This window comes from Zootermopsis nevadensis, unplaced genomic scaffold (assembly GCF_977971745.1).
Source record: "Zootermopsis nevadensis isolate Lab colony 2312 unplaced genomic scaffold, Znev_1.0 Znev_ptg000011l, whole genome shotgun sequence".
Lineage (NCBI taxonomy): Eukaryota > Metazoa > Arthropoda > Insecta > Blattodea > Termopsidae > Zootermopsis > Zootermopsis nevadensis.
Genome location: NW_028259143.1, coordinates 15,494,768 through 15,513,014, shown reverse-complemented (window position 1 = coordinate 15,513,014; position 18,247 = coordinate 15,494,768). Strand labels below are relative to the sequence as shown.

General features: G+C 36.9%; 2 protein-coding genes across 4 annotated transcripts in view; both read right to left on the bottom strand.

The window, feature by feature from the left end:
• Positions 1-407: 407 nt before the first annotated feature.
• Pgls (6-phosphogluconolactonase) lies at positions 408-10,735 on the bottom strand. Its single transcript, XM_022062191.2, has 4 exons — positions 10,433-10,735; positions 10,131-10,331; positions 7,616-7,899; positions 408-2,828 (listed from the first exon to the last, which is right to left on the bottom strand). The coding sequence occupies exons 1-4, from the start codon at positions 10,560-10,562 to the stop codon at positions 2,715-2,717; spliced, it is 729 nt and encodes a 242-aa protein (XP_021917883.1). The 5' UTR covers positions 10,563-10,735; the 3' UTR covers positions 408-2,714.
• Positions 10,736-11,659: 924 nt separating this feature from the next.
• SCaMC (Short Calcium-binding Mitochondrial Carrier) overlaps positions 11,660-18,247 on the bottom strand; it is a 31,785-nt gene continuing 25,197 nt past the window's right edge. For all 3 annotated transcript variants that reach the window (XM_022062179.2, XM_022062180.2, XM_087347443.1), the window contains 4 exons: positions 17,124-17,381; positions 15,020-15,187; positions 13,379-13,523; positions 11,660-12,699 (listed from right to left, as the gene is read on the bottom strand). In XM_022062179.2, coding sequence (XP_021917871.1) covers positions 12,506-12,699; positions 13,379-13,523; positions 15,020-15,187; positions 17,124-17,381 — 765 coding nt within the window. In that variant the 3' untranslated portion in view covers positions 11,660-12,505. The remainder of the gene's footprint in view (positions 12,700-13,378; positions 13,524-15,019; positions 15,188-17,123; positions 17,382-18,247) is intronic.

The following is an 18,247-nucleotide window of genomic DNA, read 5'->3' as shown; positions in this document are numbered from 1 at the left end:
CTAAAAACTGCCAGTCTACATGGTGGCACTACAACCCAAAATACAGACGTCTTAACACCACCACGAGAACCTAAAATCCTACTTGTAATTCCTTTATATTGTTTTGGGTACAAGTACCATGGTTCGTTACATTCTCTTATACCATGTAGCTCACAATTATTTTACTCACTATCTACTTACAAATTTATTCGCATTTACAATTTGTTTTGACATAGCACTGCTAATTGAGACACTGATAATGATCCAGTGGAGTTAAAATGTATGTCAAAATAAATAATAAATGTGAATAAAATCTGCTGGTAGATAATGCAAATATAGTAGGTATCATACTGCTAGCCATTTATCTTAAAATGTAACTACGCATTTGCCCATATGCAGAATCACATTAAATTATTACTAATTACAAATTGTAGTGATGATACAATAATTTATTTGTACAAACTGCTTATTGTATAGAATGTTACAAATATTTAGTGTGCCTTATAATCAAGCAAATTACTGCCATATGCTATGTATGTTCAAATTTAGCTTAGCACAGAGACCACAATTCTTTGGTTTTAACTACATAATGCTTCAAATATGGAGGTCAATACTGAACATAATTGTCAATCCTACTGACATGTTTCATCCTCACTGCACTGAAGCTGATAATGTAGTTAATTATATTCTAACATATTTGGTATTTCAGTGGGAGATCCAAATCTTTGTGGAAATTCTATTCATGTAACAATACTTCCTTCTAACGGAATGTATATACTAATTTCTTAACATTAAACTACTTCCGCTTCATATGAACAGACTTAAATTTACGGTTCACTGGAACAGACAGAAGGTTTTTATCATGCACATAATAAGAAAGATATCACAGTCACATCAATGTAAAATATTTTACGTCCACGAGAAATATGAGTGGTATAATATCATAGCAACTGTATCAACAAGCATTACACTGACAAATGTATTGCTATTGCACTATAATTTATTCACTAATAACTTAGTAAATAAAGCACTTTCAATGACAAGGAATATGGTGTGTGTGTAAATATTGTGATGTGGCACTGTAAGAGCCGAAGGCTCACGCTGGAGGGGAGGGGCCGCCTAACTCCCCTCCCCGGCTAGCGGATGCGGACTGTAGGAGTGGCCGCCGCGGACTGTTCCAGACACCGTAATCCCCTCACAGCCTTCGAGAAAGCGAAAATTCCAGATATCCTTGCCTGGAACCTTCCACAGCTGGGCCAGCGAATATAAAAGGTCGCCTTCCCGTGAGTTGTGAGAGTGGAGTGTGGATAGTTAGTGGCGAGTTGATATTGGATGGCAAGTGAAGAAGAGTCTGGTGAGAGTCTTGTGTGGGGTCTCTAGTGGAAGAGTACAAATTGTATGAAGAGAGTGCAGAGGCATCGAGTGGTCTGGTGTGGCGCTGAGCGAGAAGAGGATCGGCTGCCATGTGAGGAGCACCGGGTTCGTGGACCGTGGCAGCTGAGGAGCCAGCGTGTGTCCAGTGGGGGTGCTACGGGCCGAGGGCTGTGTGTGTGTGTGAAAAGCATCAAGTTCGGGGACCAGATTGTCTTGACGGACAGTGTGTGTGTGTGTGTGTGTCAAGTGAAGAGACAGAAACTGTATTTGGGGAGTTGCCTGTATGTGTAGACTCTGTAAACTGATTTGTCATAGTGTCCCTATGTCACAATATACTCATTTTTTTAAGTACTACACTTCTGCACCAATCCTTGCAGTGTTCTCAAGATATGGAAGTGGGAACATTTGTCCCCAAAACAGAACCATAAAATGACTATGCATACACAAAAACATTAAAATCGATGTTTTTGCATTGGTATTGTCTGTTGAATAAAGCTTGAACACTTCGTAATTCTAATACAACATATTTAGAGCCCTCTTCCTACAAGAAGCTTGTAACCATAGGTGTGCTACGATCGCTCACTGCCCTAATTTTATAACAAGACGGAATACCAAGTTCAAATATACAAAACATATGGATTATCAACATAACAAAGGCATAAAAAATAATAATTCAGGGGAAAATATGCATATAGCATGTAAACTTGTAAAATCCTACTTGAGACCATGTTCTGCAAAGTGCCCGATAAATATATATATATATATATATATAATAAAAAAAGTTCCCAGAATGCCTGTATAAATGACTGCATTGCAGATGCAGTATTCAAGACAGTACGTAATTGACATATATTTCTATCAAACAAAAACCAGTTCAAAATCATTCAGTTCATGCAGAATAGTCTACTGCAGAAAACTTGGATCAGACCACCTCTGACATCGGCAGATGCTTAGGATTCATACTTTGAGAATACATCTGTTTCGTACACATGCTGAAATTGTAGCAATTACAATACTGAATGTGAAGTAGAACTAGTTCAGTGGGCCCTATACAATGTATCAAGATGCTGTTAAAAAGATAAAAACTGATTCTGTGTTCTGATTTGTTTAGACTCGATATAATAATACAACCACTGTCATGCCCTACATTAACATTTACCAAACAAAATTAGGCTGCATATATTATTCCCAATTCTAAAAAGGTTTCTTCCCCAGACCAATACCAACATCAAGATTTCTAAATGACACTCTTCAAACTTTAGTGATATTCACAAAACAGTAATCATTATTGAAAAGAGATCATTCCTTAGAAATCTTAAATGCATGTCTTATAAGTATCCCAAAATATGTTGTGACTGTAGTTATTGCACATCCTTTACATGTACGCCAGCTTCTGAATCCAGCAGCCAATGAAGCGTTCCATCCGTTGGCTTCACTCTCCCAGCTGGCAGTGGCTCGTTATCTTTCAGTACGCGCTGAAATGAAGATTAAACTTCTCTTAACAAAACTGCTTTCTTCCAACTATCCCATAATTTTCTTTGATATGTATCAATCAATAAGGCTCAGAAAGCTGTTTAAAATCTGCTAGGCAGACAAATATTTTGGGCATAAAGAAAATCATAACATTATCAAGGGTTTACAGCACTCAAATCTGGAATGTTGGGTTAGTCTGATGATGCAAAATGAAAGGATTCAGATACCAGGTAATCCTCATTTAATGAATCTACATCTCCATCTCAAAAGCCAGTTTCTGAAAGCTGGTTTGAAAATTTGCTGTCAGATGAAATCTTCCAGTAGCCTCTGGCAACTATAGCTTTCAGCCCTGTCAATCAATACTTTCTGCAACTAACTTGTAAGTACTACATAATTTTTTACTTATATCACTGTAACTTCACAAACCTCTTACAAATGGTGAATGATTATAGATTTTAATAATGCAACTGGAGTCAATATTTTCAGCTAACTTATTGCAACTGCTGGTTGGAAATTTGTTACATTACAGTATTCACAAGATCATCTAAATTCAAGCAATTTTAAATATTAGTAGTGGTGTTGTAGTTGTACCAAAGGGGCAACTGAGTTACACAGATTGTACAAATGATTTGATCCAGCATGTTTCGATTCAGTAGTTTCGGTAATGTATAATAGGTCTAAATGGCAAAGTTTCAGATTAGAGCACTTGGGCACAATTTCACTGATCTGGCATACATTAACACCTACACTGCACCATCTCAGATTGTGATGAAATTTGGCATGCATAATAGCCTCATAGCCAAACACCTTTTTTATTTCTGTAATGTGATTTTTGAAATACAGTGTTAAAAATCACTCCAAATGGGGTAGAAAATATATGTAAGTGAGGGTTTTTCTTAAATAACTCCTTTGATAATGCACTTAGGGAAACATTCTAGAGCTCGTTGTGAACCTTAAAAGATATTCTTTCTAGCCAGATACGAATATACCTCAAAACTTGTAAGGTTACGTAGTTTTAAGTGGTCACATATTATATACCTTGAAAATTAATTGCAGAAAAGAAGCATCTGGGGTTTGTCGGAAACTTATCAGAAGTGTAAGACACACACAACCCTCTCAAAGTTTGCAAAAATAATTCTGGGACCACAAGAACTTTGGAAGCTGTAATTAATTTTGTATAAAAGTTCTACATATTTTCAGGTTTTACATAGTACAGTACTGTAAACCTCACCAGTTGACAAAATGGCTGGCAATGGGACCAATATGTATGCCAAATTTCATCACAATCTTAAAACTTACAGTTCACTGGGCATGCTGGTTTTTCAAAGAATGACTGGAAAGTATTTTCTTACTTTAAAATATGAATACAACTCAGAATAAAATTATTTAAACACAAGTACATAGTTTACAAGATTTGTCCCAACAAAAGGTGACTTAACTCAGGCATATTTAGGAAGCAATGCTGCTACTATGGAACAATTCATAAGTACATCCATATTCCTTAGAGAATATCTGGAGAGAGTCTGTAATTGACTGAATCCAATCAGCTGATATCCTATATATTAACACAGTAATAAAAACATATCAAACATTCATTTGGGTTATCTAGCTGATTACATGATTTTACTAAACTAATCTTGGACATCTTTAAATTAATTCACATTCCATGACAAACACTATCCTCACAGATTCACATTAAAATATTATCATCATTCAGAGAATGAAAACAATGCAATAAAACAAACGACAGTTTGCTCACTCATACTTTCATACAAATGAATTCAGTAAAAGAAATAGTGTTAATATACTTTCATGGTTCTCTTAAGTTGACCACAAAACTTCTATTCTTACAGACATCAGGACAATGTTATCTATCAAATGACCATCCGAACACCCTACCCTGCTGACTCACAAGAATTGTAAGAAATACAATCAACGTAAGGCAGGCTGTAGAGACAACCTTACAGTGACACCAAGGCTAAAATAAAAATTAATAAACAAGGATTTTACACACAAAAAATTAAATTCCATGCTGCAGAAGGGGGCAAGAAGTGTCATGGGGGACAAAACTTAAAAATGTTTATAATATTTATTTATTTAATGACATTTTTCAGTAGTTCAGGCCATACAGCATCAAATGACAGGATAATAGTGAATACTGAATTGGAAAGGCTGTGGACAGAAGAACCAATGGCATAATTTAAGGTCCTAAGCCAGCATTTTCCTGGAGGTACAGAGGAAAATCACGAAAAAATCAGTCAGGATAGCTGGTCTCTGGGCTGAGATTTACACCCAGGACATCCCCAATACGAAACAGAGTGCTCACCACTCGACTACAATATTCAGTGATACAGATTGTAAAAAGGCCAGTGAAGCTAGACCAAGGATATCTGTCCCCTGGTAGAAGATGCGTGGGTGATTAGATCATTACGATGATACAAAATACCCTCAATGAAACAGACCTGGATGGCCAGAAGAACTGCCGCAGTATATCACACAATGCGAAAATGATATGTGAGATGATCATCATCAAATCACGGACAATCCACCAGAATATGTAAAACAGCAGGGGCTGTGCCACTGTCTACATAAATGGTGCTAGTTCACCATGTGACAAACATCCATGTGTCAGGCAAGTCCTGGTGTGTCTGCGTGCATGTGCTTGTGAAAGGAAGATATATGGACATGATGCGTTAGTGAAAGATGATGATGATTATGATTAAAGGATGAAGAGTGATGTCAGTGACAGACATTTTGACTGTGAAGACATGAAAAATTAAAGGAAATGCAAATTATTCACAAACATCTCAGAAATGTGCAAACTACTTTGCAATAATTTTTTTTTTTTTTTTTTGGGGGGGGGGGGGGAAACAATTCATGTGTTCATGAGATTTTCATTGCAGCCTTTACAACAAGTAAGAGTGGATGAAATTTATTTCATGCTTTAGGTGTTATGTGCTAGATGGGATACTGACCACTGTTCTGAGTGCTTCATGAGCTCCCACACCAGCTCGACTACAAAGGAAATTTAAATCACATTCAAATATTTTGTTCTGCAGATATTACAGAACATTTGCACATAGAGTAACAAAATTAAACCAAATTTTATATGTTACAGCCATTTCAGTCATTTCTGTGAAGTTAAAAGATCTGACAGCTACATCCTCATGTTATCAACTTTATTTAAATCTTATGGCAGTCTCGTGGTAAAACACATTGTGTTCAACAGTCCCACCACTTGTTCGATCACCCTCAGTAACCATCTTTCAAGTCCCACTGTCTTTTCTGAATGTTGTTCAGCACTTCCTGGAATATTATATATCTCCTTTACAGGTACATTTAAGTTCAGGAATTAGAAAGTGTTGCTATGTGCCAAATCTGGTACATACCATGCACAGGGAAGCATACAGAGGTTGTGCTTCAAAAAATTCTTATACAGAAAATACTGCTGAATAGAGAATGACTTCAAATATAACTCCCATATTTAAGGCTGCTCTTTTTTTGAACTGCGTCTACAAGTTTCAGAACAGCCACACAAACCTTAATTCATCATTTGATCTCATAGAATAAACTCAAACAGAACACAGTATCTTCAATGACTAGGGGAAGGGAGGAGAACATCATAATCTTCAAATTTTCAAGCACCTGTCTTGCTTTCTTTGGTTGAGGTGTAATGAGTTTTAAATCTAAGTCATACACCTAAGCCATGTTGCATGTCATAAAGCCATGCGGTAAGCTTTCATCATGTGGCACATGGTTGGCGAGTTCCGTGGATAATGAGTTGATGTTTCTTTCATCCCACGGACAAACAAGAACACAGATCTTACAGAAACTCATTTAATTTCCAAATTCTGACACAAAATCATATGGCATATACTGTATGAGAGATTACATAAATCATGTCTGAGAAACATTCACGAAAACAAACAACTGATTCCTCGGTGGGTGATCCTGACAAACATTCAGAGTGATTATGAGCATGTTTAAATGCAGAGCAAGGCGCATGCATATACTGCTACAAAAATTAAAAAGTATTACATATTACACATTCAAGGAGGGTTACTGCTAGGTAAGTAAAGTAAAGCTGTCCCACTATGCGCCATGTAGGCGCTTGGGAGGAGAGGCAGTATAGCTCCTACTCATTCTTGACCTCAGCACCAGATGAGGGTGAGTGGTCAGCATTATGCCCTGGCTGCACTTTACCCCAGGGAAAGGACCCCAGTACCCATTTGATAGGAGGCTGGGTGGGCCCCAGAGCCGGTCTGGACGCAGAGTCTAGAGGAAAAATCCTCTGCCCCCATCGGGGATCGAACCCTGGTCGTCCAGTCCATAGCCAGTCACTATACTGACTGAGCTAAGGCTGCTAGGTTATTAAGTTTAAACATTAAACACAACAGACAAATTCTCCAGGTGCATAACTGGAGACATTAAAAAGTTGCTGTTCTGTATGTGTTTGACTATGTTTATTGAAAACTGGAGGACTCTTCACAATTGAATATGTCATCTTTCAGTCTTTTCTATGATCAACCTATCTTGTTATCTTAATTAACATTAATATAACCAACTCTATTATAATCCCTTGTGTCCTAGTTCAAAAGACAAATGGCACAGTACATGACCAAAAGCATAATACTACAAGAAAACAGCCAACAAGAGGACTCTGCGAACCCTTCACTGTGGTCACAAATCAGATTTGTTAGTATTAATAGTATGTCAGGGGATGTCAACATATACAACCAAGAAGCAAACTCATTAAAAAGGTCTTTCAGATTTGAATAAAATGTAATACCTTGACTATTTCAGCTTTTGTTGCTCCAGTAACAGCAAACACACAGTTTTCTGCATTGTTAACCACTGGAAAGGTGAATGTGATTCTTGACGGTGGTGGTTTAGGGGCATTAGTAATGGGTGCAACCCACACAGACGTCTCTTCACAAACACGATGTCCTGGGAAGAGGGAACATGTGTGTCCATCTGGACCCATTCCCAGCAGTAAAAGATGAAACCGTGGAAGTGAATCAGGTGGAAAGTGAACAGCCATTTTCTGAATGTAATCTTTGGCTGCTTCTTCAGCTGTGTTAAGAATACAGTGTTAGCAACTGCAGCATTAGTATAAAAATAATACAAACTGGAACTTCCAACCTCCTTAAAACATTCATTGTTTGTATTTGCTTTATCGTACAGAATGACAGTTACCATTACATTCTTAGGTAATGGGATGCAAGAGGGTTACTGAAATAGTAGCAAGTTCATGAATAGGACAGTTTGTAAGCCATGGTCATATTTTAAACAGTGAAATCCAAATTTAAACATAATCACAAGTTGTGCAAACTACACTGACTTTTCCATTCAGAGTACTGTAACAAAAGCTGAAATATTACAATAGACTTTCTTATGCTTCTGGTTCAGACTCAAATTAAGTTAGTGTAACACTTCACCAAGATTAAAACAAGTGTTACGCTTCACCAAGACTGAAATCCAGAGCTTTAACTAACTTCGTGGAGCAGAGCCATTCTTGTAAATAGTCACCAAGCTGGTCAAGAATACTACTGTGCTCACAAGAGTCATCCACTGGCCCCATTCATAATCCAAAATCAATTCACATTCTCCCATCCTATTTAAGATTTACAGTATTTATAGTATAGATAAAATATTCAATATTCTAGTTTCTTTTGTCTTATCCACCTTGTGCTTAAACTCTAGTGGCATAAATTACATTCATAAATTTTTAATGTAGAGCAGAGTAAAAATATCTTAATGAGTACAGGAATGTGTTACACTTATTAAGTTTTGTTAAATATTTGATGCCTAACATATCAGCAATAAATTAATATTATATTTTTCAGGAAAAACATCAACCCCATTGCAGGTAAATGTAATTTTTACAGAAGTAATTAGAACATATTAACTTTCCTTTATATTTTGAAAATACCACCAGATGCAGCAAAGTCATTATCAATAATTTTATTGAGTGACGGTTTTATAACTTGAAGGTAATAAAAATGTGCTTAAGTAATACTGATAATTCAATTATTTATTTTAACAGTCTAACTCAACACCTGCAAGAGCCAATCGCAGGGTCAGCACAAAAAGACAAATATAAAGAACAGAAAATAATAAAAAAAAACAAGCAAAAACAAAATTAAACTAAATACATATAACTGATCAAAACTATCTCATATTGAGTACGTGTCCTCAAATGGGACAATGTTTTTGCCAAAAACTTGCACATGTTAACTGTAGCAACAGCACATATATCTGCAGGCCTGCCTTAATGCACTGCTCATGCAGAAAGGAGAAAGTTCTCCCAATTTCCTTGTAGGCATACAAATACTACCAAAACTGTCCAGGACAGAATGACAAATGATATTATTCTTGAAAACATTAGTAAAATATAAACCATCAAGACGTCATCATCTGGAATGAAGTGTTCTAAAATTTAAAAACTTAACATTAAATCATGATTGTGTAAAATTTCAAACTAAAAAAAATTGTATCACAAAACGGTGAATTTGTTTTTTTTATATTTTCTATTTTACTGGAGTCAGTCATTGTAGGATTATTCCATGTGACAGAAGCTTGATCTAGCTTTGGCCTAATTAAGGAATTACATAAAACAACAAGACTATCAAAAGCAGATAAATTATAACAAATAAGCCCTAATGTTCCCAGTGCCTTAGAATACAAAAAATCAACATGAGAGTGGAAACATAATTTAATAACTAACATAACACTAGATCTTTTATACAGTATGAATGCAAAATTAAGACATCAACGACACAGTAACCAACCAACTAAATGAATTACAGTCCTTCCAGAGATACAAACAGTATGTACAAATAGTCAATAAATTCCCTGCCTTTAATGAAACCAGATTTGTTACCATGTAAACAAGAGTCTACCACCAGCCCCTATCTTAGGCTAGAAGACTTCAATCCATATCATCCATCACTAATTCTCTAAGATCCATTCATCTATTCCTAGTCTCTTCCCTCCAGGCTTTCGAACTATAATCCTGTACACATTTCTCATCTCATTCAAGCATGTTAAATTCCCTACCATCTGATCCTCATTGATTTCATCATTCTAACAACTCATAATTTGTTAGGATAATGATTATGGAGCTCCTCACCCTCCTGTCACTTCATGGTCAATATACATATATTATTCACTTAAGCATGCTGTTCTCATCACCTTGAGTCTGAGAGACAACGTTTCACACTCATACTTCATATAAATAACAAGCAAAATTGTACAAAATATCGTAATATGAGAGAAATGCCAATTTAAGTGTACTGTCCTACCTGGTAAATGGGGATCAATCTTCACAAACTGGTGTTCAGTTAATGGTAAAACTCCTAGTAACGCATTCTTGTAGATTCCGTACGTTGAATCTGCACTCTCTAACGGAACAACTCTTTCATCACAAAAGAACAATCTCCATTTTGACCAATCGGTATCAATTTTCGGTAATCCAATGGATAAAAACTTTGTGAGTGATCCACCTAAGAACAGGATATATGTTATAATTATTACTTAAAACGGTATCTTACTACTCATATGCAATCCAAATTATTTAATGAATTCTATATAAGACGGTAATAACCTGATAGTCCAATTTTGAATACATCATCTCTTTCGATTGCTTTCTTAGATATACTTTGGATCAAGTTACAAACTTCTGCAATTACGTTATCCTCATCCTGCACAACAGTTACTACTCTATTTGTCGACATTCTACGAATAATTCTCGTTATTATTTCTACAATTTAATCGTCCAGTTAATATTCCTCGAATGACATTTACTACCTACAGCACCCTCACAACTCATAACAAGTCACAACTCGTCACCTCCACGAATTACAACATATTCGATGTTGTGCTCGGAAAGTACGAGGTTATGTCTACTGTGCTGCCATCTGTCCCGTAGGAAGAAACGGATGTCAGCGAAGTGATGCTAACACTACTCAGTCAATAAAATGGTTAACTGCAGCAAATCCTACGCTACACAATTATTTCGTATCCATCCCCAAAAACTACCACACATCGAAGATTGCTGTCTTCTGGGTTGTTGCGCCGTGTAGTCTGGTACAACAAAATTTTTAAACCCTGGCATTGCAGAAAAACTCGCCGTTTTCTGAGTCTGAAAGTATATGACCAAAACTGAAGACCACTTTGAAGGGCCACAGGTTTTCAGACATTGCTGACATTCTGGGACACAAGACCATCCTCGAGAGCATTCCAAAGGGGAGTTATAACCAGTTTTGAAGAGCAGAAACACCAACGCACAACACCTATTTGAGCAAGAATACTTAAAATGTGACAACCATCAGTTCATAAAAAATATAGCTGTTACACATTCTGGGAATGTCACAACCAAAACACAATTTATGAAATTCGGACCTTACCCAAAACAAAAACAAAAGTCATCTTCAGGTCTGACATTTGAACATACAGGATCTTCCAACACTGTAAATGTTTTTATATCAAACTGACCATACATATTTGTCAAGCATTTGGAGAGAAATTTGAATTGCAAAAGTAAGATAATCCTCCATATAAGGAAAAGAATAGAATATTTCTGTATAACGCAATGAAAAATATGGTGACAAACTACATGAAATTCACACATTTCATGGCAAATTCCAGATTAATTACTTTAGAATGTTTAATATTACTTAACATACACAGTATTGGATGGTCCAGTGTCTTATACAACATAAACCAAGGATGCAAGGAACTGATGTAAAAGATGACTGATCACTGTAAGGATGGTGTGAATAATTTGAAAATGGAAGGGGGGAGGGAGACACATCAAATAAAAAAATCACAATTTTCGTATTATTTTTGTTCACATTTATTTCACATCACCACCTCCTTGGAAAGTATTGTTTATTGTAGAAATGGCATTTCCATTACAATACTGCAAGGTTATTTATTGTAAATACTCACTGTAGTTTTTTTAAAAAAAGAATTCAGTGATTGATTACATAAACATTATCATCTTACACAATAGTTTTCTATTGGTAAACATTTATCTCGTTAACAGCTTTTAACGCCGCCTTTCGAAAATTACAATACAGTACAGCTTGCAAACTTTGTTGAATAGAGCTTCTCTCCATAGGTAGGTGACAGCAGGTTCTAACTGCTGTTTCTTCATTATTTTCATTATGATTATTTACTAGGATTTGTAACGGAAGGTTTTCAATTTAAATTTTACTAACATAATAAATCTGTGTCATCCATTACACTGAAGGCTGTTACAAAAGCAAATGAAGACATTAAGTAAACATGCATTACAGAAAGAGAAAAGCACAACTTCTGCAGCAATATTCAATGTAACAAGCATATCAAGCACTATGTAGCATTACAGATGTACTGAATTCTAGTCCATCCTGAAAAGAGTTAACAATAATCTTAAACCAAGAAATGTAAAAATACAGCTCTTCCTAACACTTTCATGCTCCTCGAGAAAAATCACGTAAGTCCATAAAGTTAGTAACATTGTGTAATGGAATATATTATGTTTCTTATTGAATTTTATGTGTAACAGTCCCAAGTTCCACTCATCTTTCTTCTTTATGTTGAATAAATAGCAAGCGGCACAAAAGACACACCTCTGTCCCGCTGGGCAGCTGGCCGTGTTTGGAGGCAAACCTCTACTAGAGGGACCCCACCATCATGTCATATTCACACCCAAAGTCTGACGGCATCTTTCGTAAACCACATAGCTGATACTGACAGCAGGCGCCACCTTTAGAAAATTTGGGGTGATTCCTCGATATAGGCCCAATGGACCGTCCCTTTGAATGATGTTTCGTATGGTTCCCATCATACTACACATTTCCTGGGGTTGTCCGACGCTTGTGACTACTGCAAAATACAAGAGGAAGCTGTAATATTTTAGGTCAGACTAAGACAGGTACCCTGGTCCTCCAGGTTGTGGGTTGGTCGCAAGGCTAACAACCTTGCGCCGTAAAAAGGAAGATGTTTCGAAACCTCGATCAGAGCCTCGGACAGACGGACCTAACAGAGGACCGAATGGAAGAGGAGAATTGAGGAGGCCGTGGACCGAATACGGACCGGAGAGCCATAGAAGAAGAAGTAGTATGCAAATTATAACTGAAAAGACTTCCATGGTTTTCTTTAGGTGTATAGTTATTTGAGCCTATACCATTAGTACTTCTATACTGTTTCATTTCTCAGTACGCACACTGATAAAACAAAAGTCTTTCTTTATCTCCCTGTATCTACTGACAAAAATGATGCGACTGTCCACACTAATTTGAATTAGATTTTATTTTCTATTTCACTAACATAAGATTGATCTGCTTTATGGATAAGATCATTATGTGAGAGTGAAGTACAATTCTATGAACCTGTCATCCTATATTTCTAATCTGCATATATGTAACATGAAATTCTACAACATTAAACAAAATCAAGACTTCTACAACAGTATTTCTTAACAAACAACGCACGTATTTCATTTACGCACCAAATATAAATCAATACAAATACTGTACCAGAATTTTACTAAATCTGCAAGTACCTTGGGCTTGTAGTCTTGTTCTTACGAGAGCCAATGGATAGCTGCAGACTTGGCCACAAGTACTTGATGCTGTTCCACAAGCTAGCAGCAACAGGACACTTGGAGGTTCACCACTGTGCTGTCTCAAATACGAATTCTTGGTAGTCTAGACAACAAACAAACATTTTTTCCTTTGTTACATAAACATGGAACAGCATAAACTACATTTTATTCACAAAATTATGCCAACTTCAAGAACAGGAATGAAGGATAACAAAGAAACAAATAAAGAATCCTAGGAGAAAGCAGAATGTTGGAGGAAGAAGACCATTTGGAAGACCCAGGAACAGATGGGAGGATGCAGTTCAAACGGATGCCACACTGCTCCTGAGGATTAGAAATTGGAAGAAGGCAGCAGAGGATAGGACCGAATACGGACCGGAGAGCCATAGAAGAAGAAGAAGAAGAAGAAGGAGAAAGCAGAAGCAGAAAATGATGGAGCAGAATCAGTATCACTGAGTTTAATTTATTTCACAAATAAAAATGTTGTTATATTCAGAAATCAAGTATTTACAACCTAGAAGCCCAAAGTTATGCTCAAGGACCACATCATCATGAGAACAGCGTTAAATGAAACCTTCATTGTATCTCTCTATAACATTTCACGAGCGGGTCAGTTCTTTTGCAATTTCAGTACTTCAAGTACAACTAAACTACCATGAACTTTGTACATACTTGCTCGTCTCTCCCCTTGTAAGCAAAAGAAATAAACAAGGAGTCTGAAGGAGACATCATAAATCCTACGTCAACTAGTCTTCAGACTACGACATGACACCATCTGGTACAGTAGGAGGTTACCATGGTTCAAGGAATGCATTCCCCTCCTGCAGCCAGCTGATGTTATATTCCAGTAACGTAAGTTTATAATCCAACTACAAAATGCTATTTAACTCAAAGTTTAGTGAGTTAGGCAACGTGCAGATGGTCACAGGACTGAATCCTACTTGTGCCCGAAAATTTTTATTAATGCAACTGTGTACATTATATTGTTATCATCATCGTTTTACTTTCGGTAGGACTTAATAACAGACACTGTCAACTAGAAAATACGTAACACGAGGGCTTCTGTTAAGCACCTTTGTAGAAATGAGCAATTACGATTAACTGTCAATTTTGTTCTACAACTCATTGCAGTGCGTGAATTTAAATTCTTGCTTATTAAGCAGTTTATGGCGGGTGATCCATAGACATATCAATAACCCACCATCCGTACCTCTCCAGCCTAGGAGAACGCCCTTGCATTCACGTAAGTGGTAATGTAGTTCATCCACACAGGTTTTGTACACCTGGTTCTTTTTCCCTTCTAAATTTTAACCAATGAGGGAAGTCTCATGATGTTCTCCGATGGGGCACAGAGACCAACTGTCATTTTCTTTCTATCTACATAATTTGTCTTGCTCTTTGATGTAACACCAATAACTTGACTACAAACAACGGAATAGTAGCGATATTTTAGTGTCTTGCAAATCATCACCGTTATCAATTTGTGGAAGAGGCGACACAAGGATGAGCATTTTTCTGTTCTCACTGATATTGCATTGCGCCACTGCATCTAGAATATAATTCAATCTTTCAATGTTAGACACAGCTACGAAAGCTTACCTCATAAACAGCGAGATCTATTCCAGCATACGGAATGATGCCCAAGAGGTTGGGGACATAACCACGATAAAACGTCTGCCAACCCCCTTTTCTGTACATTTTCTTAGCAGCATCAACAATACTATTAAATTCACCAGTTTTTCGCAGCGCTAACCTTGTCTTCATGACCTGAAAAATAAAGGAATGGACAGGATGTAACAAAATAAAAATCAATTTATGTAAAATATCAGCATCTACTGAGTGTACGGTTATACTGGAGTATCAGATTGTTGACTAAAACTTGTATGTTTATTACTGTCATCTTTACACAACACTGATCTTCACATCTACATCTACATCTACATCTACATGTAATTCACTGTGACATGATTTGGGCTTTTTGCCCATCTTCAGGTCTTCACCACTACGTTGCGTACATTATGTAATTGTTTCAACCATAAAATATCCTACACAAAATTTTAACAGTAACATGTAGTTTTAATATTTAATGTTTAATTCGAAGAACTGTAATAAACACCAAGCAACAAAGTAGCTGCAGGTTAAGTGAATGAAGGAAGATCTTCAGATGGGCATGTCACAGTGAAGCAGTGAACTACATGTAAGATGCGAAGACATCTGTTGTGTAAATACGGCAATAATAAACAAGCAAGATCCACTGCCTGTGTTTATGATTGCTCAGTGAGTGAATGGCTGTAAGGTAAGTGGCAATGGGAATGAGTTCCCTGACTGCAATAGCTCAGTATATGCACCGACGGGAACCCTGAAATGAAGCTGATTAATCCACTGTTACTCATGGAAACTGCTTATTGATTTAAATGGTACTACAGGTTCCTAACGTTATACCAACATGAAAATTAAAAATATAATTCAAAAGCAAAAAAGTCTCCTGAACATACACGACATTTCAAAGATGAAATTACTATATAACCCAGAAGACAGCAATCTTCAGACTCACCGCTGTGAAAACCTCAAATCCTACACAGTCCTCTCTATTACTTTTCCTAAGTAATTATACTTATTTCCAAGCAAGCGTTATTAAAATATAAAAGTCAACTAACATATAAAACTACAATAAAACCTCTGTTAAACAACCCTCATTTATCCAACTTCCGCATTAACCGACCGAATCTCAACCAGATCTGTTGCGATCGGTTTCTACCGGCGAGAGTCGGTAAAGCGAGACCCACGTGGTACGAGCCACTGTCACGCCGAGTGTTTTCAGTCCGCGTGGAGACGCCGAGCTGAGATTGTTTCTGCTACCGAAGCTGATGATTAACAAGAAAAGAAAAAACCTGAAAAATTATCAGCTGTGAGGGAATATGTTGATGGTATAATACAGCTCATTGATCTGACCTCAGACCCAGGTTTTGCTGATTATTATGAACACTTCAGGACATTTAGAGAATTGGTTATACTTAGACAAAGACGAGAAACAATCCAGCTGAAAATACATAACTTCTTCAAACCTGCTGGTACCCGTAGAACTTGAACCTCTACTCCTTGTCCAAGACAACATAGCAAGCACATCAACTGACGTCAGCAGAATCACACCAGAACCTCCACTTCACGTGGACAGCGACTCAGAATGACTGATAAATTCACTATTTAAACAGAGACTTCCTCGAACAGCGCTCACGAGTGACTCTTTTGCCGTCGGTTTGTGCGTGCGAAACGTCCACATCTGCTGAGGAAAATCATCTTTGTCTTCTGGTTATTTTTTCATATCTATGACCATGTTCCCCTTCCCCTAGCTCATCTGACTTATCGGCTTATCCGACCTATGCCCCCCCCCCCCCATAGGTCGGTTAAAAGAGGTTCCACCGTATTATAAATACCATGTACAACACCAAATCTTCAAATCTGAAACTGTTCATAAAAACCGTCACAAAGCAAGCAAAGTAAATGATTGTTTTGAATGTCCATTGGGTTACTCCTAGTTTTCTGATGATTGCTGCCGACTGGAGTAATTTTAAAGGACGTAATTACATCAGTCGGTTGGATAAAAGCTATCATAGCCCATTTTAAAGATTCACTTGCAGAAAAAAATTAATTTCTGGAATGATTCTTATTGTAGCAATAATTTAACTCCATAAATGTTACAAACCTCAAGAGGATAAATTATAGTCTGGCTTATCCCACCGGCAAGAGATCCAGCTACAAAACGTTCATAGATCGTCACTTCCCTTGTATTATTTCCTCTGATTATCTTCTTAGCCTGCTCATAAGCCATGAACTTTATAGCAGATTCTGGAGCAATTTTCATGACATTTATTCCATTTCCTCTCCACAGACTCCAAATACCACCTTCCTGTAGCATGTGTTTTAAGCAGTCCTTCACTCCAAGCTGCTTTGTTCCATGCACCTGAAAATAAAGTAATTCTGTTTACTGAATTTCAATGACCACTAATAAACAATTATATCCTTCCCTTAAATGTTATCTGTGGAAGTTTTCATAATTTTAAAATACAGCAACAAAAGTACTCTCATACAGCAGGCAACAACACGGGTTTCAGGGAACAGCTTCAGTACTCGTGCTACAGGCGAAACTGACATTTATCTAATTTTGGAATTCCTGATATTGTGTATATTTATGCAGATTAAAATACATGATATTTAAAATGTATTTTGGACAAATAATACTGACACACACCAACGAAGTCACTCTTTCTTTGTTAGTTTCTATACCTGCTTTGCTCGGTGCTTTTTAAAAATATAATGAACTGTTTTTTTGCGCTAGAATATGCTATCAGGAAAGTCCAAGATAGGCAGGAGGGTTTGCAATTGAATGGGACACATCAGCTATTGGCATTTGCTGATGATGTTAATTTATTGGGGGACGATATGAATACAATAAAGAGGAACGCAGAAGTTTTACTAGAGGCTAGTAGACAGGTGGGGCTAGAAGTAAATTCAGAAAAAACTAAGTACATGTTAGTATCTCGTCATCAGAAGACAGGCGGGCAAAATTATCTTAGGGTGGCTAATAAGTCCTTTGAAAGTGTCACAAAGTTCAAATATTTGGGAACAATAATAACAAATAAAAATGACACTCATGAGGAAGTTAGGAGGAGATTAAATTCCGGAAATGCTTGCTACTTCTCAGTCCAAAATATTTTGTCTTCCCGTCTGATTTCTAAGAACCTGAAAATTAAAGTACACAAAACAAAAATCTTGCCTGTTGTTTTGTATGGGTGCGATACATGGTCTCTCACTCAGAGGGAGGAACAC

Excerpts from the sequence above, each read along its gene's own strand:
- Pgls (XM_022062191.2), bottom strand. The coding sequence starts at position 10,562 with ATGTCGACAAATAGAGTAGTAACTGTTGTGCAGGATGAGGATAACGTA. Across the intron at positions 10,332-10,432 it reads ATTCAAAATTGGACTATCAG|GTGGATCACTCACAAAGTTT; the intron begins GTTATTACCGTC and ends TCCTGTTCTTAG. Across the intron at positions 7,900-10,130 it reads GATTGATCCCCATTTACCAG|CTGAAGAAGCAGCCAAAGAT; the intron begins GTAGGACAGTAC and ends TTCTTAACACAG.